The sequence below is a fragment of the Polyodon spathula genome, chromosome 1, assembly GCF_017654505.1.
Source record: "Polyodon spathula isolate WHYD16114869_AA chromosome 1, ASM1765450v1, whole genome shotgun sequence".
Taxonomy (NCBI): Eukaryota; Metazoa; Chordata; class Actinopteri; order Acipenseriformes; family Polyodontidae; genus Polyodon; species Polyodon spathula.
Genome location: NC_054534.1, coordinates 20,717,697 through 20,745,281, shown reverse-complemented (window position 1 = coordinate 20,745,281; position 27,585 = coordinate 20,717,697). Strand labels below are relative to the sequence as shown.

Here is a 27,585-nt window from a genome sequence, read left to right as displayed (position 1 = left end):
GCTTAAAAAAACCCCAAAACACTCTTTAACATGAGTACTCTAAAGACTCAATCATAAGCCATACAGTAATACTAAGAAACTGTGATAAATTAAACACATTTGTTAACAACGCCATCACTGCAAACAAATATTAAAAGAACAGTAAGAAAATATTTTTTCCTTTTTTCTTTTAAAATATTCAAATGAGAAACAAAATCTTGTGTGGCTTCCAAGTGAGTTTAGCTTTCCTGTCTTTTCCGAAAAATGTTAGTTTTCTGTTGTATGAATGTTGTGTTAAGTATTTTTATTTTTTTACAGGGCTGAGGTATTTATAATACTATACACTCAGAACTAACAGTGATTCCCATTGAGACATTACTGTGAGTTGTCAAACTCCAAAACAGACAGTTTTATAACACGAAATAAACTCCTTAATAAAATCTAAAAGAATTCAAAAGCATAACTATCATAGCAAAATACAGTATGCTCTTGCCTAATGTAGTCCTAAGTGCCTCTGTAGATACATGCTGTTGTCACAAAACTGGTACCAGAAGTTTCTAAGTTGTCCCACAAGAAACTTGCAATTATCACCAACACACTTGACCAGAGGTACGCAGCCTTGGTAAATCCAGTCCAGTTCTTTGTTTCAACCATGTCATAAAGGATTTCATTGAACCAACTAATCCCCTTAACTAGACTACAAAGCACTCCATTCTACACATTAAACCTGGAATGGAGTTTGTTTAAACTGTTCTAGAATGCTGATAAATATGCTTTAAAAAGTCTATAAATCACTTCACACCATTTTTAATTAATCAAAGCAATTTAAAATATCAGTTCCCCGATTACTCAATCTGTCAAAGCTGGTCATAGTGACCTTCTTTTCTTATGGTTCAAGCTCCTGTATTATGCTTGTCCTATATTTGGAGGAAGATAGGCATATGTTATTGCACTTTATTTTAAAACGCTGATACCTGAATGCACCCCAGATTCCCATGTTGAGAAGCGATATGAACTGCGCTGTTGCCATACTGGTCAACTTCATCCAATGAAATCCCTTGTTCCTGCATGAACTGTAGTAACCACAAAATAATCTTTTCCTGTAAAGAAAATTGAATACAAAAATTAAAAAGCCAAATAATATATCTTTAAAACATTATGACTCAAGTTTCCCTTAAAATTGAGTAAAATAGAACTTAAACAGATCCAAAACAGAATATTGGCACTCTTATTATACGAGCAACAGCAACATTATACTAGCAAAGATACTGAAAAAAGTTTTACAACATAAAAAAACAAAAAAAAAACTCAATTAAACACCCCCCCCCCCCCCCCCCCCCCCCCGAGATTTATTTATGTATTCAATTTACTAGTTACAGACACTGATTGAGATTAGTCATCTCGTTTCCAATGCTGTTTAGATTCCAATAAACTAGACTGGTGGATAAAGACTTACATTTCTACTAAACCCCAGTGACAGGGTTGGCAGCATTTCGATCATGGGCATTGGTCACAGTATTACTGAATTCATGGAGCTTCAGGTGGTTTGTAATAGCATGCAACTTTTACAACCACCTTATGTGCGCAAAATATACACAAGACTTTAATCTGTCTTGCTGTTTGGGCTTCAGGAGTTTAACCCGCCGACAAGGACATCTCACCTTTGACAGCAATTTGAACAAATTGATTTGCTGGCAATAAAAGTGAATTAAGTACTTAAACTGTGTAATGAATCAAAACCACTGTTTAAGCCTTTTGGTTCAACACTGTGCCAAAGAGTATAGAGTGGAAAAATAGAACAAAAAGAATGTTACTAACCTTCAATACATATCGTATTCAGAAAGTTTATCATGACATCATGGCAGAGTATGGCAGTTGAAAAAAGTATACTGTAGAATTTTTACATACAGTCTACTTAAAGTAATCATTTAAAGTATGGCCCTTTGAAATATTATTAGTAAAGTTATATAAAAACAAAACAAAAACAAAAAAACAAACAAAAAAAAAGAGGCTGAACTTCATGTCATCTTACCTGTCCATAACATGCTGCATAATGGATAAGGCTTGGATGGTCTCTAGTGCAGCTCAGTTCTGCTATAGCCTCCGTTTCACTCACCATCCAGCGTACGCATTCCAAATGTCCGTTCTGTATTTAACAAAGCAGTGCGTTTTAGCATGCAATTAAAATAAATTGGGTTTATAAGTAATGTATTTAATATTGGTATGTGATTTCAATATAATGAATCTTTAAACCTGCACAGGCATGTCCTGGGTGATCCAGGTCGCAAGCCATTTTTGTTTGGTATTAGTTTTACATTTATTACAAGAAAAGTAATAAAGCAGTACATGCCCATGACCACTAGAGGAGGACAGGGCTGCACAATCTTAGTATTGCTTAACACTACTTGCTGGTGGGACCCACCTCTTGTGTGGCAGTTGTCATGTTCTCACAATGCATAAAGAAATTTAAAAAGGTTGGAATACAAAATGGATAAGAAAAAATAAAGCCAAGCTGGAAAATTTGGTTTACAAAATGGGTGGATGTCAGAGTGTTTTTTTTTAATTCTTAAGATCCACCAAATAGTAATCCAGTATACTTGTATAAAACTGTGGCAGTTAAAAGCTAGATTTTTAAATGGCACTATGAAACACAGCACAGCATTACTGAAAGACAGATCAAGAAAGGGCAACTGAGGCTTTATACTGCTGGTCTAGGTTATCGGACAGAAAATGGCTCTAGTATAAAATAATGCATATTAACAACGTAGATATCCTGAATTCAAAAGGACGGCAATGGACAAAGCTTGCAATTGTTTACACAAGTTCCCAGAACCTGTGCATCAGTGTGGCAATTCCTTTTTTATTTCCAATTTTTGGATGCACTATGTTATGGTAGCCTTGTGCATTATTATTATTTAATTTTTTTACCTGACCAATATAAACACTGGACTTCCAAAACATCAGTGTCAGCCTTCCTTACTAACCTTAATTGATAACCCAGCTGGAGTGAGCTGGTCACTATTCCTTTCATTTAGACAATCTTCTCCCATCAGTGAGGTGAGATGCTGTAAACATTCAGCATGTCCCTGTGAGGCTGAAATGTGCAACAGGTTGTTTCCATTCTCATCGTGGATCGTTTCCAGGTTATCGACTGCTAAATGCGGCTGGTTCCCATTGCAGAAGACAATTGACATAGCAGACAGTAGAAAACAGGATTACTCTGTTAAAATAACACTACACTAGCAAGCTGTGACAGAAACCTACACAAATTACCTTGCATGATCATCTTTCAGCAAAAAAAAAACTCAAAAAGTAAAATGCCCGTTTCAAAACTATTGGTTTATAAGAGGAAAACTGTTACTTTTAATGAATAAAAATAATAAAAAAAATAATAAAATCTTTAATGATATTCACTTTAGTTAAGGTAAATAATTGAAATTTAATGGCTCATCCCTACAAAATTGTTTTTTCAAAAATAGGTATAAATTTGTTATGCACTCAGGCAGGCATCTAATCAACATATGAAAACTAGATACAGTAAATAATATTCTTAGTAGAATCTGTTTTATTGTAAAACTAGATTTCATTAAGTATACATTTAAACAACACAGAACAACATGGCTCCAAAGGGTTTTGCAATGCAAGTAGGAACATTGTTGGCCCATCATGAGCAGAAATATCACATTACTACTGATGTTTAATACAAATTTGAAGGTGGTGGTTAGAGAAAAGTATTTAGAGATCCTGGGTTTGAAACCAAGCTGTAAAATGACGTGGACAGACCACCTACCATCAGCTGTCTGGGATGACTCATGTCTAACATAATCATTTACCAATAAAAATATGACAAAGTTAATTCATAACACACTAACTAATGTAGAATACTAGTGAAGGGTTAAGTGAAACATAAAACTTACTGTTTTTTAAAAATTATTATTACAGTTGAACAAAGTGAGGCTTGTTCACATAATAACGCACTGACGATCCAACTGTGTAGTGTTTATTCCAGGGTGTATTAAATTCCTCCGGCACTGAGAAATGAATCATATTCTGCACAGCTACGTAACTATGGCAAATGTGCTACTTTTGGGCTTTTCAGGATGAATGTGAGGCTCGCTGAACTTGTCTGCATATTATAGTGTGCATTCAGATCTGTTTCTCTGGAAACACATTAGCATGGTGTTTGATCAGAGGGCTGGAACTAACTTAAACCTTCACTCTGGGTCAAAGGAGACTTGCGCTCTAATGTGCACCTCAGTCTGTGAATGCTGTTGCAACAACTTGGCACAAACACTGCTGAATAATAATGAGAATATTACAGAGCACCCTCTGTTCTCATGCATGGAGCTTCAAAAGCTGTGCTAATCTCTGAATAGCTGTGGCCAATTGAACTAAAAACAATTTGCACAATACTTTACTTTAATACTTTCTTTCTACATCTGATGCGATATTAAAACTGAAATGTGTATTTCTAATATTTTTCTAATATTTTTTTTCTAAAAAGGAACAGCTTTCCATTTGAGGCAATTATTTATACTGCAATAAATTACCCGGTAAGAGGCAGTTCAATACAGTAACAAAAGTCCTTTTGTTAGCTCAATAAATAATGAAGTGAAAGACTTCCCCATCCATAAATTACACAGGTAGTATATTATTGTGCACACTCACCAGCAGTGAAATCTGTCCTTCTCGGACGATGTTAAGGATGCTTTTGACTTTCTTTGCATCCTCGTTCCTTTCTCCCTGTCCTCCCATGTTACTCCAGGTCCTGTTGCTGGTTTCGTCCACGTTGCTCTCACCAGCTGGACTCTGCAGCTGGAAAATCCTTGGCTGGCTGTTTGGCATCGTCTTGTCAGCCGTATGTACATGAGAATCAGCAAACGTCCTGTTCGTGAAGTTTTTACCTTGGGCTTTAGCTTCACAGACTAAGCCACATGTAAACAGATTCTGGGAAAGCTCTAATCCTCCAGCCGAGTGCTTGTTCTGGTCTGGGACAATGGCTTGTGCCTTTCTGGGCTCTGAGTTTTTCACCGGGGACATCACACAGAATTGTGTCACACTGGCTGGCACGTTCTCAGAATTTATCCCCGAGCAAGGCTTGTTGCTATGAAATGTGTCACTTGAACCGATACCCACAGTCCTTTTCTCAGGCGCTACCTTTGACAATGTGGAGAGCTGCTGGTTCATCTTAATGTAGGGCACATCCAGGATTTCATCCATGTCCAAGTCATAATGCTCAAGCTCCCCAAACAAGACCCCAGAGCTAACATCTTTACCTTTGAAGCCTTGGCCCTCGCTGGGAGAGGCACTGGCTGGCCGAGGTAGCTTTTCTGATGTGTCTTCTTTGTGATATTCTCCTTTTTGGTCCTGCTGGTCAGTGTCAGTTTCATTTTCAGAGGTTTCAGGTTGATGTTTGAGAGGAGAAACCCTTTTCACAGGTCTAAACTTACTGCACACTTCTGCAATGCCAGTTGGTTTTAATCCATTACCACCAAGTGTTGACACTCCAGAATTCCAGTTTGTACCTGAAACTGATGAAGTAAAACATACAAGAGTCAGAAAGTTGCAGTCGTTAACACTAAGCACTACACTTTAGAATTGAAGTAGCAAACAAATGTATTACGCTTTAAATCACTGTCATCCTGAAACCCAAATAAAACATAATACCCTGTGATGATATCATATATTTTCATATCACAGTGCTTTCATTTTGTGAATCATTTTAAAATATGTAAAATCCACCATGTGGATTACAGGAATGTGCTGTACCTGCTTATACTACCTGCACTGTGTGTTCAGTGTGGAAGTACTGCACTTACTGTGGGATTTAATCCACAGTAAATGTATATCCAAGGTAATAGTTAAACTGTTGAGAGAGATGTAAGAATTATAATGCTAATGCACACTAGATATTAATAATAATGCATTATCAAGACCAAAATGGCTACTGCATAGATGGCATTTTCACCGGGAAAAATGAAGAACAAAAAAAAAAAAAAAAAAAAAGAAGAAAAAAGAAATCTTTTAAACCTGCACTTCAAAGCAAGTATAACTTATGGTTCCAGTTTCCTACTGATCCGTTCTGAACTCTTTCCTAATCCCTCTGTCTGTTCAAAAGAGATTGCTGCACAAATAGACCGGCACCGCTGGTAGATATAAATCCTCACTGGTCAGCCCTTCTTTAAACAGCACAGTCTCTCTCTTAGTATACAGTAAAACAAGCCAAAGCATCAGATGACCGCAGCTCAATACTAGTTCAGAATTCTGATGACATCGTTCCTCTTGTGGTTGTAATAAATATAAAGCATTGCCATTTTTTTTTTTTTATTTCTTTTTTTATCCCATCACACATATACACGCACACATAAAATACAGCCTATTTACATGCATTGTAATTAATGTCACCTATCAGATGTCTTAAATTAATACAACCTTCCCACGAAACTAGAACAGGGATGTGAACCTTGGCTGCACAACATTTAAATTATAAATAACCTTATGCAGGCAATCTTAACTTCACCATAAATAAATAATAAAAAAGCACTTATCAAGTTTCTGCCCAATTTCAAAATTGCTTCCTCACACTATTGGCATGTAGATATTGTCAACTGTAGCTATATTACCATTAGAATTACTTAGAATGACCTTTACAGCATAGCAAAATCAGCAGGCATTTGTAGCCTAGAAACATTTGAAGAACCCAGAGGTTTAATACAAAGAATCCACTGTTTTTTTTTTTTTTTTTTTTTTTTTTTTTTATGTATTGTGCAAGATTTTAGAAGTTCACAAAGGGCTGCACTTTTATATTTGTTTTATTTACATGTTAAATTCTTTTCAAGTGATATACGAAAATGAATGCCATATGTTTCCCAGCTGTTTTGCTCTGACAGGCACCATTAAAGACTGCATGAAAATTAATTCTGTCTGGACCTTATAAAAACATATTTTTTCTACAGACAGGTCTAGACACTAACAGAGTGAGCAGTATGTTGAACCCCATGTAATCCTTCTCATTGTTGCTATCATTCTTTCTAAATTTGTAACAAATGCTTTCAAAAGATAAAGTTAATGGGAGTCTCTGGACAGCACAGAACGTTTGCAAGTTAAATGTTAATTACAATACCATACGTTTTTACACTCCCACAGTTTAGTGTACGAGGCAAAATAAGTAAGTGAGAACAGCAACTTAATAAAGTACTTCAGTAACAAACACCCTGCCAAAAATATCTATAACACTTTCCTACTGACCATACTTACAATGAAACTAGCAAGCAACAACTCTGACAGACTAACATTGAGGTTTGCAGGTCCTTCTGTGTCCTGCACAAAATACTAATGTTTCAAAAAAAAAAAAAAAAAGTGAGAACTCCCTGGCTGGCAAACAGACTTTGAGACAGAGTTCCACTCCCACCGTCCCCAAAGTAATTAGAAGTAATACAGTAATCATTGAAAATGATTGCACATCCCTCCAGATCTAGAACCATTCAAACAGATTGCAGACTCATCACTAGAAATCAATACAGTCTTTGTCTGCCCATGATGGCTCCAGACCTCACTGACAGTGTAATAGTAGGGGTTTCTAAATGTATGGTCAGTCTCTCAGGCTGGTACTTACTTGAGAGGCTTATCACAAAAAAGAAAATGACATCAGTAAATCAGATGGGTTTCCCTTTAGTTACATACCTAGGCATGTATTACAAATGCCCACTGCCGTACAACATACCCCTTTTACAATATCAAGCAGTGGATAATAATACAGTTAACACAACGCCAGAAAATCTCTTGAGTTTGTGTATTATAAGAACAGAGCTTATTCCCCATGATTATCAACTTCAAAGTTTAATTATAATCAGCTGTGTGCTGGGGGTTTGGCAAAAGGAAAGCTCTGAGTCACCAGATTGATTCCTCCCCAAGCTGGTAGTCGTCACAGTTACGGTATTTAGGTGAACGGTCTCTGCAAACTGTTATATGTTTGAGTAAACAGAGTGGTCACTATAAATACTTTGTAATTGGCTGTATTTAGTCAGAGGTGCCATTTGTTGCTAGATCACTTATTAACGCTTGAAAAACAGGATACAAAAAGATACAGGAGATATTCTTAAATCTTTACATACTGTATCTACAACATATTCCTTACACCTCTGCAAGCCACTGTTAATGTTTAAAAGAAATGATAAAAATAGCCAGAAATATTTTTTAGATATTTAGAGAAATATTTTTTGATTTATCCAGTGCTTTGTTTACATAGCTGTTTTCGGGCATAATATATTTATATATTCTTGTTTGGAATTCTTTCCAAAAAACGTCAGCATCTTTTAGACTTTAATAACAGCCTTTACCTGATGGGTGAAGGTCTGCCTGCTGCAATCAGGAAATGCCCCCTCTATTGCTGCTGGTCCCCAATGCTGGGCACAACTGTGTTGTCTGCTTTAATTGTATTAGTGGCATTCTTACCTTCTTTTGACTGGCCCTATTTATTTTTTATATAAATGAGTAGCAAGCCCTCTGAACTTTATTTGGGTTACCCAAAGATCTGTTTGGTGTTTGTTTTCTTGTTTTTGTTCCATGTATTTTTTTGTAGCAGTGTTTGCTGTACCAAGATGTCTGTTTGCCATTGTGTGAGACTAAACCCAATGCCATTAGGAAAACAAAATGTGTTTGTTATTGCTGAGGCAGTCCGGGTTATGCTTTAAGTGTGAATGTGCTACAGCTGCAATTTCTAGATTACTTTAGCCCTTAATGAAAGCTAAACAGCTGCTGTAAATAAAATTCAAACAGACAGCAAGACAGAGTGGCCTTTCATCATCGCTACTGATGTAACATGGAGCCATGGTATAAAGTAACATACTGCAAGACTGACAAGTACAAACCTTACATATTTTAATAGTAAATGTTTCAGCTTGTTTGTTTTTTCAGATAACAAATGTAATTGTAACATTCTGTAATTAATTTAAAACTGAATACACAATCAAATGTGTTCCTATTTCACACTTAAAACAATGCAGAGGTGTGGGTATGTGACAGATTGCAAAATGGTATTTACATGTATTAACCTATCACTGTTTTAATTGACCCTTGCTTTGAATATTCATTGCATTTCTTATGGTATTACTGTAACTGCCAGGCAAGTACCTTTTGTATTTGATTTCAAATTATATGGAACATTACTTGGCAGTTCATAATGAAAATAAGCAAAATAGGCAGTGATCAGAGGGTGGCGCTGTTGTACAATATTACTGGATCATCCCAGCGCAGGTACAGTTAAACCTGGATGAGCATTTCTGGTTGCAAGACCAAAACAAAAGAACAAAAGAAAATCTGTTCTTGGTTTTGCTGGAGATAACCACTAAGTTAAAATGATGGTACTGTAGCTAACAAATTCATTCCATACATCTTCCCCATAGAGTAATTACATTTTTATATGTCTCAAATAGGCATTATTTTAAAAAAAAAGGTGAATAATTATTTTTATTTTGAAATGCAATATATGGTACTACACTAAGGTAATCTTTTGTTTTCTCAAGAACACAGACTACTGAACAAGACAGGTCTACTGCACTGCTAGCAGCGCTTCATGATAAACTGACATGTGCGTGAAAATGATAGTACTCTTGTAACAAAATCTCATTTTGAAAAGTCTGACAGGTACTTGCATGCCAACATTTACGAAAAAGCATTATAGTATGTTATTAATTAAGTTACTGCCCCCTCCTCCAAAAAATAAAATGGATAAGTCATTCACACGGTCATTTGCCACACAGCTTCCACTTCTTAAAAAACTAGTCTCTTTATCACACATGTGGATTTGGCACTAATCCTACTTGATAGTAAGAATTTAATCTAAAACTATTTTACAATCTCCACCCAGATTCTTAACCCCTAATCACAGTTACTCAATAGATTTTGCGCTGCTCTCACTGGCAGAAAACAATTAACTAATTCAATTTAAGAGTATTTTCAGCCTGAATTATTATCATCTTGCTTGAGTTTCAATTCTACAATCTTTTGTCTTCAACCAAATGGTACACTGTTATACGATACACAGACACGGACAGTATATCCTATAGGTATATAGATTGAACTGTTGTTACTGGATGGGTTTGAAATAGAACTTTTATACTCCGAATGCACTACGAATGTGGTACCTTGTCTTTCTTCATTCTGAGAATCGCATCTTCTGCACAGCTCAGGGATGGTCTTCAGAGATGTCACTGAATACTAAAAGAGCAACAAAAGATTTATAAAATTGTGACAAGATGTGTTACACAGAGTATATATTGAGACTGAAAAAATGCACAGGTCAAACTTAACCATCACTTGCACAATCCCCTTAAAAGCATCATTATACAGGACTGGGGCCAGTGCATCCAAGAGCAGATCCTATGCACTTTGGGCACAAATACTTAAAGCTGGAATTCTTCTACATATTCATGCTGGGGATGAAGAAGGAAACAAATATTTACAATTAAAAAAAAAAAAAAAAAGTACATTTGATTCCAACAGGATTTATAACTGTGCTGCAGAACAAAATAATGGGAAAATAAACTCCATGACATCCTAAAGCAACCCAGCACCACTAAAGTATGCATATTTAATCAGAGGCACTGTCTGCGGGTCAGCTGTCTGTCCAAAGATATATAATGCCACATTATCAAAAATAAAAACAAGAACCAAAACAACTAAAGTATGGGTTGCCAATATTTAATACCAGTCGTGTTTATTCTCTATTATTATATATTGTTATTTCTGCTTAGACCATTGTTTGCCCAGCTTATTATTACCTATAAGAACAAAATGTTTCTGATTTGGGCTTCAGTGCACAGTACTAATTTTTTTTTTTTTTCTGCAATAGAAATGACTAACTGCTTTGTGGCACAGTAATTAAGCAGTGTGCCAGGGTTTCACTAGCAGCACAGACAGCAGGATTTAGGTGTCACCCATTATAAGTAAACTCCAGGTTGTTGCGTAACAAATACCTGATCTCCTGTAATGCTTCAATGAGGTTTTGGTATGCCAGTTACTTATTGTTAAGTACAGCAAGCATCTTGAATTTATTTTCAGTTTGGATTACAGTATAAAATTGCATTTTTCATCTGTTGAAGTAAGCCTGGTTCTGGACCATGAGCTAGGGGAGAATCCACATTTACTTCAACCCCAAATGAGCTACAGAAATGCACTACAGTGCATAGGCCTAACATCAACTCTAAATACTACCAGTTAACTTTTGTACTGTACCCCAGTTCACTTCACTCAGTTGTTACCTATTTAGTATATCTGAATACTTTTAAAGTAATTGATATTGCATCCACATTCCCTAAATGATTGTTCCCAAATCACCCTTAGATGGTTATTGAGAAAGAAGCACGCAGCAACAAATTTTGAAATGTGGACACAAATAGTAAAGTACTGTAATGCTTCTGTAAATCCTAATAGTAAAAGTTAGAAGTTATGTATTGTAGTTAACCAGACTTGACATTTTCCGTTTGTACTTTCTTTAGAAAATGTCCTCCCAGATATATTTTGATTTAATTATACTGGATAATAAACAATAATATAGCAGACACATTTGTCACACTAGTAGCATTAGAGTATCTGACAATTTATGGGCACTCTGAATGCGTTTTTTTCATTGCTTTTTATTTTTCCACCTGGATAATATTATAATAAGCTTTATAATTATTGTCATATCAGCTGACATTTCACAAGAATCTACCTATAAATATGAAGCCTCCATACACTTCAATTTTACACTGCAAGTTACCTATTATACATTGTATCATCTATATGGAAGATCAGCTGCAATGCATTTGAAGTATGTCTAAAATGTGCCGCACACATTCCCTTTCTTTGGTGTTTTATGAGCAAGAGAAACTAATTCCAGATATGAAATTATTCCATCAAAAGAAGAAGTATTTATAGTAATATTTTAAACCAGATGTAGTTACATTCCAGGCCTACACGTACAGTATAAGCATCAGAGTGGCATGCTAGTACTGTCTACCGATAACAAAATTCAGCAATTTCATAGTACAATGCGAATATCAGTAGGACCACATTATGGATTTGCATGATTCTGAAGAAGTACTCAAAAGAATGTATCACAACATCACCGCGAGTCCAAGACTGCACAGACATCACCGCGACGGACACTACAGCGCAGACCATTACAGCGACTGCCCATAACAGCGCTACAACATCACCGCGACGGACACTACAGCGCAGACCATTACAGCGACTGCCCATAACAGCGCTACAACATCACCGCGACGGACACTACAGCGCAGACCATTACAGCGACTGCCCATAACAGCGCTACAACATCACCGCGACGGACACTACAGCGCAGACCATTACAGCGACTGCCCATAACAGCGCTACAACATCACCGCGACGGACACTACAGCGCAGACCATTACAGCGACTGCCCATAACAGCGCTACAACATCACCGCGACGGACACTACAGCGCAGACCATTACAGCGACTGCCCATAACAGCGCTACAACATCACCGCGACGGACACTACAGCGCAGACCATTACAGCGACTGCCCATAACAGCGCTACAACATCACCAAGCGGGCCATTACCACGATGGACATTACAGTGACTGCTCATAACAGCGCTACAACATCACCAAGCGGGCCATTACCACGATGGACATTACAGTGACTGCTCATAACAGCGCTACAACATCACCAAGCGGGCCATTACCACGATGGACATTACAGTGACTGCTCATAACAGCGCTACAACATCACCAAGCGGGCCATTACCACGATGGACATTACAGTGACTGCTCATAACAGCGCTACAACATCACCACGCCGAATTACAATTCAATTCCCAGAAGACTCTGCGAAGTTCACAAACAAGTCACTTACCAGGAACTTGGGATACTTTTGACAAACAACTGTGGATATTGGCCAATTGCAATACACGCTGAGCCCTTGAGGGTGGAAGACTCACTCAAATAAAGATATGAATGCACAATTAAATAAGTCTCATGCTGTCACTGGAAGAATTGGATCAAGCTTGCATCAAGCTTGCATCTTTGACAATTCAAAAATATTAGCGGATGTAAGTATCTCTGTGATGTATTTCTAAGGGTATTTTAATAGACCCTTTTAGTATAAATAGTGCACAGACCTTGATTAGCAGTAGTACAATAATAAATAAATAAATAAATAAATAAATAACTATGTGCCATGCAAGTACATAAAGGGGAATTATCTGACTACAACATTTCAATTTCAAACAAAAGCGAACTCACTCTGGATAAAAGCGTCATGCTAGAAAGAAAACAGTGGCTTCAGTAGGGATAAGATAGGGCAGAGATGCAAGGACAACAATATAAAAAGTTACACTTTTTATTTAATAAAACAAATCTGTACAACCTTTTGTTGCCTTATAGCCTGGAATTTTTTCATTTAATCTACACATCCTACCCCACAACTTCCAAGGGAAAATCTGATTAAAAATAAAAACTGAAATCGCTTGGTTGGATTAGTGTCCACCCCCTTGTAATAGCAATCCTAAATTAGCTCTGGTGTAACCAATTGCCTTCAATATCATACACCAAGTTAAGTGGCCGCCACCGGTGTTAAATTGTAGTGATTCACATAATTTCAGGATAAATTCAGCAGTTCTTGTAGGTTCGCTCTGTTGGGTAGTGCATTTCAAAGCAAAGACTCAACCATGAGCATGAAGGCACTTTCAAAAGAACTCCGGGACAAAGTTGTTGAAAGGCACAGATCAGGGGATGGGTATAAAAAAAATATCAAAGGCCTTGAATATCCATTGGAGCACAGTCAAGACAATTATTAAGATGTGGAAGGTGTATAGCACCACCAAGACCTTGCATAGAACAGGCCATCCCTCCAAACTGGATGAACAAGCAAGAAGGAGAATGATCAGAGAGGCTACTAAGCGGCCAATGGCAACTTTGCAAGAGCTACAGGCTTTTATGGCCAAGACTGGTCAAAGTGTACATGTGACAACAGTATCCCAAGCACTCTACAAATCTGGCCTGTATGGTAGGGTGGCAAGAAGGAAGTCATTACTCAAGAAAGCCCACCTTGAATCCCGTTTTGAAGTATGCAAAAAAAAACACTCAGGAGATTCTATAGCCTTGTGGCAAAAAAGTTTTGTAGTCTGACGAAACTAAAATGGAACATTTTGGCCTAAATGCAAAGCATTACGTTTGGCGCAAACCAAAGACAGCACATCATCCAAAGAACACCATCCCTACTGTGAAGCATGGTGGTGGCAGCATCATGATATGAGGATGCTTCTCATTGGCAGGGAATGGGGCACTTGTCAGGATAGAAGGGAAAATGAATGAAGCACAGTACAGAGAAGTCCTTGAGGAAAACCTGCTGCCCTCTGCAAGAAAGCGGAAACTGGAACAGACGTTCACCTTTCAGCATGACAATGACCCAAAGCACACAGCCAATGCTACACTGGTGTGGACAAGGAACAAAAAAGGTAAATGTCCTTGAGTGGCCCAGTCAGAGCCCTGACCTAAATCCAATCAAAAATGTATAGCATGACTTGAATATTGCTGTCCATCAACTTGACAGAGCTTGAACAGTTTTGTAAAGAAGAATGGTCAAATATTGCCAAATCTAGGTGTGCAAAGTTGGTAGACCTATCCCAACAGACTCACAGCTACAATTGCTGCCAAAGCTGCTTCAACCAAGTATTAACTCAGGGGGGTGGAGACTTATCCAATTATGATCTTTCAGTTTTGTATTTTTAATATCTAACTTTTTTCCCCTGAACAGTGAGGAGTATGGTGTGTAGATAAGTGGAAAAAATATCCTTATTTAAATGCATGAAACTCTTTGGCACTGACACAACAAAATGTGAAAAAGGTCAAGGGGGTGTATACTTTCTATAGGCACTAATATATATATATATATATATATATATATATATATATATATATATATATATATATATATATATATATATATATATATATATATATATATCTCAACACATACTGAATATCATTCTGCAACAAGTGAAAAACAAACAACAAAAAAATCGATATGCAGCCCAACTACATAAAAAATGCTCATGGAAACATGCTTTTATTGCATGGAGGTTTTACTTATCGTATTTACCAGTCTAGACATGGTGGAGCTTTGTGAAAAAAAAAACTTCTGCAATCAGAAAATCTGTGGTGAACCCCGCTCCGACTGCATCGGGTGTCTGAGTTCCTGGTAAGTGGCACTGTTGTGAACTTCGCAGAGTCTTCTGGGAATTGTAGTTCGGCACAGTGATGTCGTAGTGCTGTTATGGGCAGTCTCAGTAATGGTTGGAGCTGTAATGTCTGTCGCGGTGATGTCAGGGCGGTTTTGGACTCATTGTTATGTGATGTAACCCAAAGACAGTATGACTCAGAGGCTCAGCAGAGGGCAATATGCTAATGCACTGTTTAGTTAATGTCAATAGGGTATCCTTGCCCAGGATTACAATCCCACAATTCACTGTGTACACAAACACACACACACACACACACACACACACACACACACCTACAAAAACGAGCAAAGTAAAATCAAGATGTCAGTTTAAATCGGTACTCCTCGCTATACAGCAGTAAACAACTGAGGGAACATTTGCTTCCAAGCCGTTTTTCTTTTTTTTTTTTTTAATTTCTCCTCAATTTATTGGTACTGCAGTGTACAGATGAAAGAAATGCAGCTTCTCTTGGTATGAAAAAAAACTTGCACTGCAACTGTGTGCTACAGATTGGCTGAAAATTGTTCTACAAATAATTAACTAACGTATTTTCCACTGTGGCTGTTTTCTTTGTAATTTGTGTGATTAATAATGTAATAGTGTGCTTTGTCTCATTCAAAGTCCCTGGTGACTAATTAAAGGATTCCACTTCTTTCAGAAAGGGGAAACAGTGCATTAACACATCCTTTAGTTCTCTGCCCATTAACGTGCTTCTACTTAATTCAAAGTCAGAATATTTTTCTGTGTCAAGGCTCCTTCAAACAACTTTCTTGTGCTCGGGGGAACCTATTCCCTATCCAGTGTCCCTCTGTGGGGGGTGGAAGGTACCTGTTTTTTTCCCAGCTGGTGTAGGTCCCTTAATTGCAAGCTCCATAACTGAGCTGTAATTAGAACTCTGCTCTGTGCCTTGAACAACTACTGGTAATCAATCTTTCCCAAGTAGGGGTTATTTTGAATTTCTGCAACATCAGAAAAGGTTCTTTTTTCCAACAATGCTACTACATGCATATTCAATTAAAATCCCCGGCATTAGTATACTATGTATATTATGGAAAATATCTTGCATAAATACTTAAGAGCTAATAAATTATAACCCATTATAATCCTATCCATAAAGCAGTCGCAGAAAACCAGCATTGCAAACATGTTTGAATGAAAAGACATTTTGCAGTTTAAGAAGCCATGCGGCTATTTCCATTAGTGAAGAAATAAATCAAGAGTTTACGGCAGTGTATTCATTTGTTAACATGCCACCGATAATCACTATGCATAATACATTCTTTTGTATTTATGCAAAGATATTGAACAACGATTCAATTCAAATTAGTTTTAAAAAGAAAATAGCTACATTTCAAACCAGACAATGTATTTAATTGGCATCAATGTATGTCTCCCCAACAAAACAAATAAAATACAGAAAAGCCTATTTTTTATTTTTTTTAATTAAATGAGAACATGCGAATACTTTTGTCCTGTGGTGTGATCTGTACGTTCAGTAACCTTGGAACAAATGGGTAACATCCAATCAATTCATGCAAGGGTTTCAAATATAGTCTTCATTAGCCAGAATAAGTAGGTCACCATGCCCTACATTTCAAAGAACTAGTGCTACAGTAATGAATGGCAATATCAAGGTTCACCACAATGGACATACAGTATATACTGTACACATAAGCACCCACAATATTGGGGATAATAAACTGTATCGCCATCTAAATCCTCAAAACAACTCCAATCAATACTGCAGACCAAAAAACAAATCTAATATATGAATATATGTGCTAATATTTATATTTACATTATTTGTATGTATTATTAATTAGTTATACCAGGGTAGTCTTTCTGTAAAGTTACTGAAAGAGTTAATCTTGCTATATGTTTTTGTAAAAATCATAATTCATATACTGTACACCAGTTATCAGGTAACACAGATTTTTCTCTCATAGCTTGGATTACCGTAATTATGAACACACATTTTCCTGATAAACAGTGACATTAAAAAATATTGTACTTACTGCTAAATCATCACTAAAGTCAATTTCGTCCAAATCCAAGTACTCAGGAGCATCCATTATTTATCTGCAGAAGCATTATGTGAAGTTCCTGTGGATCAAGTAAAGCATCAGATTAGCACAAACAAGTACATCCAAACACAGAACATGGTTATACTGTACTCATTCATTTGCACAAAGGTATACTTTATATGGTTTGTAATTTTACTATACATCCGGTTTTGTCAACTGCAACATTAGAAAAGCTCACTCATGAATATCTACAGTAAAGTAGTACAGTAGATCGAAATCCTGGCCCATTCTTTTTGTATAATGGGACTGTGAGGTTCAAGCTGAAGTTCCACGTTCTTGTCACCCCAAGGTGTTTTATCATGTTAAGAGCTACGTGTCACACTCCGAGTAAAGCTTTCCCTTTCGTATAATCTCCTCACAACACATAATGCTCTGAGCCCGGCTGGCATGAAACACCCTCATCCAGGGACAGTACTAGTACTGAAATCCCCCCAGACCAGGAGCCTGATTCTGTAAATGAGCAGAAAAAATAACAGATGCTGAGGATATTTAGACCAAGTAATGTCAACAATGTTCTGTTACACTTGAGTTATAGGAGTGGTAAAATACATAAAAAAAAATAAAAAATAAAAAAAATGTTTGTCAAGGAAGACATAGAAATGAAAGGTGGCAATTATATAAAAACATTTTTGGGTTCTGAAGTCCCAAATAACTCAATTCCCAGGATTGAAAAAGAAAAATAAGGGTGTAGGTACTGTAGATAAAGAAAATGGTGAATCTCTAAAATATTGAATAATATACTATAACGTCCTGTATGTACTTAACAATGGTGGAAACTTATTATTATTATTGACAACTATATTTATAAAATGAAAAATGTAAACTGACAAACTGAACTTTCGCAATAGTAGTTCTCTTTTATTAAATATTAACCAATTCATATTTTACAAACATTTTACAGGAAGAATATACAAATATAAATACAAATATAAATTTAAGAAAATACATTGCATTAAAAAAGAAAGGGTGTGGATTATATACAAAATAAGCACTATTCCTATAAAGAAAGTGATGCTACATACTGTGCAAGTCTTTAAACTGGAGCGGATGCAACATAGCAACTCTTTTTTATCGCTTGATTTATTGAACCCCCCAAGCGATAGAGCTGGGTCACAAATAGGCTGCAATGATGATGTACCTGATTAGCTCTTATGAATCAAGACAAGTAGACAGAATATATACATTATAGCACTGCTTCTTCTTTATAGAACAATACTATCTGAACATCCAGCAAATGTCAGTCACAAGAGGAAAAAAAAAAAAAAATATATATATATATATATATATATATATATATATATATATATATATATATATATATATGAATGAGAGAGAGAGAGAGATGTATGTATAGTACTTTATCATGTATTTTATAAATGAAATAGTGTATACAGTTATAATGCATTTGTAGGATAGAAATAAGGGGCTAGGAAAAAAGTAACAGTAAGGTATTGTTCAGAAAAACTGAAGCTGTCATAGCTAGTCGTCCGTCTCAAACTGATATGCAATGCCAATATTTCCATTCTTTCAGGAGTTATGAAACACTTACACGTGGAGCTTTTCATACACCTTGGAGCAATGAAAAATTATTTTTACTACAAAACTATTATTACTACAAACTATATAATTACACCAACATTCTATAATTCTACTATAGAAGCTTCTTTGCTATTTATTTGTACAGAACATGCACTATAAAGTATTCAATAAAACAACTGATATCTATGATTACAATTTACAATGACTTATTTATTTAAATTATAGCCTGATTTGCATATACAGATCAAGATTTCTGAATTGTTGTAATGATGCAAAACATTTTTCCTACTATTTCTTACTGCACTTGTACAAAAGTGAAACATTATGGATTTCAAGGCAAAAATCCAATTTCTCAGTTTTATACCCACCGTCATATTTAAAGGCTGTACAGTATTTGCAATGGAAAGAGCAGATTCTACTGGCACAACTATAGGTGACAGTGGCAGGCGGGTGACTCTGCGGTACAGGCTTTGAAAAGCATGACGGTCTCAAACACTGCCTCACTTTGCTGCTAATAGCGATACAAATATATGGGCTGAGAGCAGAATAGGCAGAAGACAGTATAGCAAGTATCACAGGAATGAAGTAATAAGAATCTAACTTATCTAAGAACTGCAACAAAGCAAAATGGAAAACCCACAAACCAATAAGAAGAAACACAAGAGGCAAAATAAGCTTGGAAGCCATGAAAATTTCACTCTCTGCTTTGTCTTCACCGATCCAGATGTCTCCATAAGTTGCAACGCGATGTTCTTTCAGAAGCATCACTATCCGGATGCTGACAAGAAGCAAAACTATCAGGGGCCCCAAGTCCACAGCAGTCAAAATCACCAGTGCATATACGTGGTGCACTATAAGGCTGGTATAGTTGACCTGGCACGAAGTGTAGACCTGGTTCGATGAGTAAGAAGCATTCGAGATTCTTTCTGCTTTATCTGTGTACAACAAGAGAGGACGGCTGACTCCCAATCCAATTGCCCACAGCACCAACATTACTACAAGATGGACTGTTTGTCGATTCACTCTGGGCGCTGAAGTTGCTGGATGCACCACTCGGTCCAGCCTAACAATACAGAACAATGCCACATAGAGGGTAAACCAGATGGAAAGCATGTTTGTAAGGGCAAAGGTGAACTTCAACATTTTGCAACCAGCCATATCAAATATCACCACACCGCCCACACTGTAAATGATACTCAGCACGTTTACCACCACGATCCTGGTCAAATGAATGACAGCAATGTTGTGAAGCAACATGCATGATGTCCTCCGTCATCCTGCTAAGCATTTACAAGCACCATGGAGCAGCACGCTGTTTCCTACCAATCCAATCAAGCCAAGGGCAAGGTATACAACCAGTTCAAGCATTGCTGAAAAGACAAACATTATCAAATAAAAGTAGGCAGCTTTCTAAATTAAAAATCCGTCCTTGGACCTCCAGAAAGTGTTCAGAAACCAGCTGTGTGAGATGAAAAAACATGCAATTCATTCCCTGCATACAGTACACTATATTGTTTTTTTCCTCCTTTTACTGATACTGGCAAAAATAAACCTGAACAGTAAACACAATTAAAACAACTCCTGCTTCACTGAAAAAACAAGCCTCTTGTGACAATGCACTATATTTTCCCCAGGGTCAGAACACATTGCATGCAAAAATACAAAAGTGTTATGTTGTAACAGATTTTGAAAGATTTTATGGCTCCCCAGTAGAAATGTGCTTTTTAAATTCAGGTTTTTACATATTTCAGATGAGGTATTTCTAAAGGGAAGAATAAAATATAGTTTTACTTGCCTAGGAAACAGTGCCTCAGAGGACATAGTGTACTGTAGTGTGTGGCGTACTGTAGCTGCACACTTTACAAGATCCCAGTTGAGTTAACTATAAGGATGCATTCTTCTGTTTTAGTATAATGTAAGAAGAATGCACAAAGTCTGACAAAGCACCTTTTCAAATTTGCTTGTCAATTGTTATCTAGTTACTGTATTTGTCCCAGGATGTAAATTAGTGTGGATGCCTGATGCAAACCAATGCATATCTTGAACTTTCACATGGGCTTCTGTTTTCTCAGCAATGTTTTCCGACAGCTTTACAACACACTGTATAAATACTTGAGTCGCAAATCAAAATTGACATTTGCTGCTAAGTTTATTTTGCTAATTAGCACTATCCACATTAAGATTGTTTTATTACTTCTCCCTCCAATAGGGAACATTATGTTTTATGTTTTATTTGGTCCTCAATGCACATCGCCAGAAATCCATAATGACATCAGGTCACATTAAATAAATCACCCTCTTCCCTGTAAAAACAATGTTTCTCAGGGTAAAAAAAAAAGGCCAGTACCAAAAAGGGATGAGTTACAGTAACACCCAGCTATTCTTTCACACTTCTGTCTTAAAAACGTGCCCATATAAGGACAAAAGATCCAGTTACTATTCAGTATTTATTCAGGAGCTGGGTGCACTTGCCAGTAGTTTTGTGTACCAATATAGTGCCTTACTGTAGATAAAATATTTATTTAAAAAGTACCTATCCTTCAGTTGAAGCATTACTCCAAAATACTGTTATTTTGGATCTATAGTATGTTTAAAAGGAAACATTTGCAAAATGTTTGACCTTAACTTACTTAATGCTAAAAGTAATGTTTTGTTTCAAGCATTTTCTCAAAGGAAATATGCAAGCATAAAATACTACAGTATGTAAACAGCTTATTTATTTAATAAAAGGTTAATTACTTTTTAAATACATGTACCAGAACTTTATGTATCTGCATAAAATATAAAATAATTCATTCAAACTTGTTTTCAATATGCTGAAGTCAAATGAATCCAGGTTGTCACACTAACATTGTATACTGTTGGTAAGTTTGCTAAATATTTCAAGGATAACGCTACTGTGTACCCTATTCCTGATCTATGGAAACAATGCAAAAGGTACAGTATTATACTGCAGCAATAAAATAAATACAGCAATTAAATCTTACAGTAAATGCTCTGCGTTTGATTTAGAATTCACTTGAAAAACTAAAACGTTATCATTTTGCTTCGATTGGTTTCACAACAAAAAATTGCAAACAAACAGCAGTGTGCCGCCAAGCGAATTCAAGTTTGTTTAAATTTATCACTGTAATCACACCAGATTTTGTTTGCTTGTCGAGTCAGTTTGTTTTAAAATGACCTTGCTCACTGGCTGTTGGGTCCATGGTAGCTGTTTGTCACTTGTACGATATATGGCCATGTATATACATTATTATTATTATATATATATATATATATATATATATATATATATATATATATATATATATATATATATATATATATATATATATATATATATATATATATATATATATATATACACACACACACACACACACACACACACACACACACACACAGCTGTGTCAGGCTCACTGTGCTACATGATGTGCAAGGGCAATACGTTTTCAAAGGAGGAATACTTTATTTGAATTTATGCTCACTCTTGCATTGCCAATAGCATCAGCCTGACAGCAGTAAGTTGTTACAGTAGCACTCCTTACCAATCCCTGTTTATCAGTCTTTCGGGTCTCAATGATTGTATTGTAACGATACATTACCAACAGGCAAATATAGTAGACTCCATGTATAGGAACACCTCCTAAGAGAGCACTTCACCTTAGGGAACACCCTTGTGGTTAAACAGATTTTTTTCATTGTAAATGCTCCAGCTAAAGGAACAGGCACTTTGCTTAAAAGAACACCTTCTTGGCATTAATAGCGATTCGTTCACAATGGATACTGTACTGTTTTGTAACAAAAAAAACAACAAAGACTTGCCATCGTGAGAGTGTCTTGAGGGACACTGATTGGTTTAGTAAATCTTTACAGAACTGCCATCATATAATTGAATTGTTTTGTATTTTGATATCCAGGAGTGCACCTCATCGCTACAAAATGGCAAATGGTAAAATGTGCTGCAGTTTCTCCTGCTACACAAAGTTGGAAATTGTTTGAGGGGGAAACAAATTAGAGTATACCCTCTATCAAGCTGAGAACACCTTTATAAGTGAATCCTAGTACCCTCATTTGCTGCATACACTGATGTGAAACAAATATATTTTTAGGTTTCACACCAACCAAAATGAATCAAACTTGGGTGTTAACTGAACTCTAGTGTGAAATTCCATGCCAAACAAACTAGGTATACAAAAATAAACTGTTACATAGCAGTAAAGTACATGTTGTTCAATGAAGGGCATTTCCATCTTATCAGGTTTATTCAGAGGCTGTGCAAATTTAAAAGTTCAGAGCAGTAATTTATATAGCTCCTAAAGCAGCACCAAGTGCTACTTCGCTTCAAACAAGAGCTGTGATTACAGTGCAAAAACATATTAGTGCCAAAAAGATATATTTAGAAGAATTTTTTGATCAAAAATCTTTTCCCTGCAGTACAGAAAAAAAGCTTGTGAATTTAAAGTAATGCAATGCCAATATTTTAACAGTATGCCTATCTCTTTGCATTAAGTCATCTCTTCTCCAGCCTAAACTCAGCAAGCTACAGGTAGTGTACTGTAGACAGGTCAACCCTGCCCCTGGTCAAGTGCCCCGCCCCTGGACTATTTGTGTTGTATGTTACGTGTAGTGTGTTAATGTTGGTGTATAGTCATTGGTGCACGGGATATAAATGGGCCTGTGTAACAGGAGTGTTTAAAATGTACGTTTGTATTTAGGCACGAGGATTGCACAGCACTTCATGTGCAAGTAAAATGTAATAATATGTGAGCATGGGGAATTGTCCTCTTATTAACTCACGTGTAGTTGTACCTAGACTCCAGCAATTCCAAAGGGGGGTATATGTGGCAAAGTTCCACACCCCTGGGCTATTTGTGTTGTATGTTACGTGTAGTGTGCTAATGTTGGTGTATAGTCATTGGTACACGGGATATAAATGGGTCTGTGTAAAAGCAGCATGTTTTCACTCACTCGGGGTTGTGTGTTCGGTGAGTGGAGAACGGGTGTGGAGAGGAGAAAATAATAACAAAGCAAATCATAATTTCAGCTCACCGCGTTTGTCTGTGTAGTTCGTTTTTGTTTGTCTCTTTGTTTGCCAGTGCCGTGTCCTGTTTTTGTCCTGTTTTATTTTATAATAATAAACCGCGCAGCAGCGCATCCATTTATCATTTCATCTCGCAGTACTGTGTGTTTCTTCTGGTCTGACGTCCCCACTACAGCCGTCTTTGTCACAGCGCTTTACAAGTTTTTAGAATTTTGTACAAACTGAAAAAAATGGGTGAAAGAGGATAAGAATATCGGGGTAGGGTGAGAGTAATACATATATGAAAGTAAGGGGCAGAGGCTATGTCAGGGTCAGGCAGGCAAGGTCATAACAGGAGGTCAAGGGCCAGCAGTAAGGGTAGGATGGGCTAAGGAAAAAAGATGAGTTTTTAGGAAGGAAAGGAAACTGCGTAAAGTGGGTGACTGTTTTATGAGGAGTGGGAGTTTATTCCAGTGAAGGGATGCAAGAAGAGAGAAGGAACAAAAACGGGATTGGGCACAGTGAGAGCGTGGAACAGAGAGGGACAGTAGTGATTGGGAGCGTAAGGGCCTTGCCCCACTTTATCTGGCTGATCGCAGCCAGATAAAGTGCGGCAAAGCCATGGAGAGATTTATATACTGGTTTAAGGAATTTTACCAGGCAATGGTGGTAAACAGGGAGCCAGTGTAGCTGGAGGAAGAGACAGGAAGTAACGGAGGAGATTGCGTATTTTGCGGATGTTGAATAGGTGAAAAAAACGTGTTCTGGCTGAGATATGGTCAGAAAGGGAGGGGGTGGTATCGAATATGACCCTGAGGTTACGAGCAGAGAGGGTTGGAATGAGGGACAAAGGGGCGAATGAAATGGTGAGGCAGGGAGGTGTAGATGAGGGGGAAGGGAAGAAAAGGATTTCAGTTTTTGACGGGTTGATGAGGAGGTAGCAGCACGCCATCCAGGATTGGATAGCGACCAGACAGGCTGATATATGGGCGGCCAGGTCAGGGGTAAAAGAGGAGAATGAAAAGAAAATCTGGGTGTTATCAGCAAAGAAATGGTGAGGGAAGTTAAAATGAGGAAATGATAGCTTCTAGGGGTGAGGTGTACAGGATGAATAGTAAAGGTCCGAGGACTGAGCCCCAGAGATGCTCAGGCTAGAGGATGGAGTGGTCGACAGTGTCAAAAGCAGAGGAAACATCGAGAACAATGAGGATAAAAGAAAGTCCAGCATGGGAGGAGTTGGCCAGATGGTTCTGGACAGTAAGGAGGGCAGAGAGAAAAGAGAAAGAGAAATGGGACGAGGAGTAGAATGATGGAGGGAAGGGGTATTGTAGGAGGGGGAACAGTGCAGAGAGAAGGGGAGAGGGGGTGGGGTAGGGACATAGGGATGAAGGACTTTCTCTCACATTTTCCTCAGGCAGCACATACAGCACTGAAAGATGTTCTCCTGCTAAAACATAGGCGTGTCTAACCAAGATTAACAACAGCTTTGAACTGGCTTTCTAATTCTGCAGTTTCTAAAAAAAGCAATTTTTACTTCAAGAGATAATGGATATGGTGATGGATATAATGATGGTATGGTTGCTTTGGGTCTTTGCTTACCAAGAAATCCTTTTGGACAAGATCTCAGATTGCTCTGCTTGATATTTACAGTAACACCGCTTTATACAGTACTGTTTATTGGCTTACAACATTGGTTTGCACATTAGCAGTACCACTGCCATACAAAACTGATATGACTAACACATTGTAATGAAAACCCCCTTAAAGAATTTGCATCTCTTGGAAACTGTGCCTAATATGTATGCAAAATAATTACATTGCATCTGTAAGCAATTTTATTTTAACATTAAAAACAGTACTGTTTGCCAGTGTATACACTTCAATTACATTACAGATTAAAGTCTGAAAGAGTTTTTATACACAAAACTAACTTCAGTCTTTCACAGTCATTTGAGTCCAGTAACAGACTGGGACTCATATAACTATTTTATAAAGCACATTACTTGATAGAAATCTGCTTTCTGAAAACCTGTGGCATATCAGTCCTCACATGCACCGTAACTTGTAATGAAGTACAGAAATATTTTTTTAATCTCTCAAGAAAGCAAAGCCTTTTCCTGAATGATGCAGCTACGATTCAGTTATTGCGTAAAGCAGTTGATTTTGGTAAAATTCTGCAAAAACCAAGATAAGGGTTCCCGGCCTCAATGGATTACACCATGTGAAGAGCTGCTAACACACGTGCCTGGTCAAATACAGTGAACTGCAAAGAGTAGATTGGATAAATTTAGCAGGAAACCAGCTGTGCAACACAGAGAGAACAAAATTTAAAAAAACAAAAATGTAATGACCATGACATCACTACACAACTCCAAATGTATAATAAATACTACACTTGTAATACATACAGAAATTTCCATTCAAGAGTGCTATTACAGTAGGGCTATAAAACAGAAGAAAACAGCATCATTTAGAATGGTTTAGAGATATTGTGCTGTCTTTGAAAATATAATTTAAACAGAAAGGCTGTATGACAATAATGTTTTTTTTTTTTTTTTTAAGGTGTTTCTTAATTTAACACAGAAAGTTGTTTTACAGTTTCGAGTTTGAAAAGAAAAACTTAAACAATTTGATTATCCAGTGCATCTGTTTTTGTGATTTTTTTTCCTCAACTATTTTTTTCTTCCTCACAGACCTACATGTATTTGAATTTGAAGTGATTCCAAGGATTTTTCAGCTGTACTTCACCTAGAATTTCAGGATTGAGACACACACACACACACACACACACACACACATATATATATATATACACATAGATATATACATTACATACACACACACACACACACACACTACTAAATTATATTGCACAAGTATACCGGAAGCCATAATAGTAGTTCAGTATTTCATGTTAGATTTCAAAATGACACATTTTTAAATGTGTCAGTTTTTTTTGTAAAGTATATTGAAAACTATAAAGCAGTATACAGGAGTGAACTATAAAAAAAATTATAAAGCATCCGCCCCATGGAGAGAATTACTAGATGAAACCCTTCCACTTCAAGGCAGTGCCCGTGAAGCATTGCCCAGCCAAGGCCATTTGAAGAGGCTGGAGTCGCCGGTACTCCTGGGACTCCTGAACTAGGTCAGTTTAGAGGATGTTGACCAAACAGTGTAGAGAGGGTTTGTGTAGTGTAGTAGGTTCCTGGAGCAGGACGATCATTTTAGTGGGACTAGTGCTCGGCACTTGTGTGGCAAACTTCTATTTTTAGCTTTGTTTTGTTTTCTTGATTAAATCTGGCACTAGGAATACCATTGTTGGCACCCTAGCATCGGGGCCTGTGTTGTTATTAAATCTGCATGCCTGTGTAGCGTGTTAACACCCAATACTGTGTGTCTGACGCATGATTATTCAGTGTCGACCCATGTATATAACATCACCCTGTTACAGCTTTACATAACAGTTGTAGCCTGTTTATATGCTCTTAACAGGAAATATGATAGGTATAAAAGTAGTAGATTATTCAGGTCACATCTTGAAATGAAACCCAAAACTGTTTCAGATAAAAAAATGTGAAGTATTTTGGGATTTGTTTTAAATTAGATTTTTTCACTTTTCACAAATCGCCATTTTATCAAATCCAGGCCTCTCAATGCCCGAGTGTATCGACAACTATGTGAAAATGTCATGTCTGACCACCAGCAGTT

General features: G+C 37.0%; 1 protein-coding gene across 5 annotated transcripts in view; it reads right to left on the bottom strand.

Annotated features, from left to right (window-relative positions):
• LOC121315417 (synphilin-1-like) overlaps window positions 1-27,585 on the bottom strand; it is a 51,380-nt gene that overhangs the window by 6,489 nt on the left and 17,306 nt on the right. For 3 of the 5 annotated variants that reach the window (XM_041249479.1, XM_041249499.1, XM_041249511.1), the window contains exons 2-7: window positions 17,244-17,331; window positions 10,125-10,197; window positions 4,648-5,510; window positions 2,964-3,143; window positions 2,012-2,125; window positions 954-1,079 (exon numbers count right to left, since the gene is read on the bottom strand). In XM_041249479.1, the coding sequence (XP_041105413.1) occupies window positions 954-1,079; window positions 2,012-2,125; window positions 2,964-3,143; window positions 4,648-5,510; window positions 10,125-10,197; window positions 17,244-17,300 (1,413 nt within the window). In that variant the 5' untranslated portion in view covers window positions 17,301-17,331. Of the gene's footprint in view, window positions 1-953; window positions 1,080-2,011; window positions 2,126-2,963; window positions 3,144-3,896; window positions 4,481-4,647; window positions 5,511-10,124; window positions 10,198-10,290; window positions 10,413-17,243; window positions 17,333-27,585 lie in introns of those variants that run through there. The other 2 variants (XM_041249489.1, XM_041249520.1) reach the window with 2 other exon arrangements.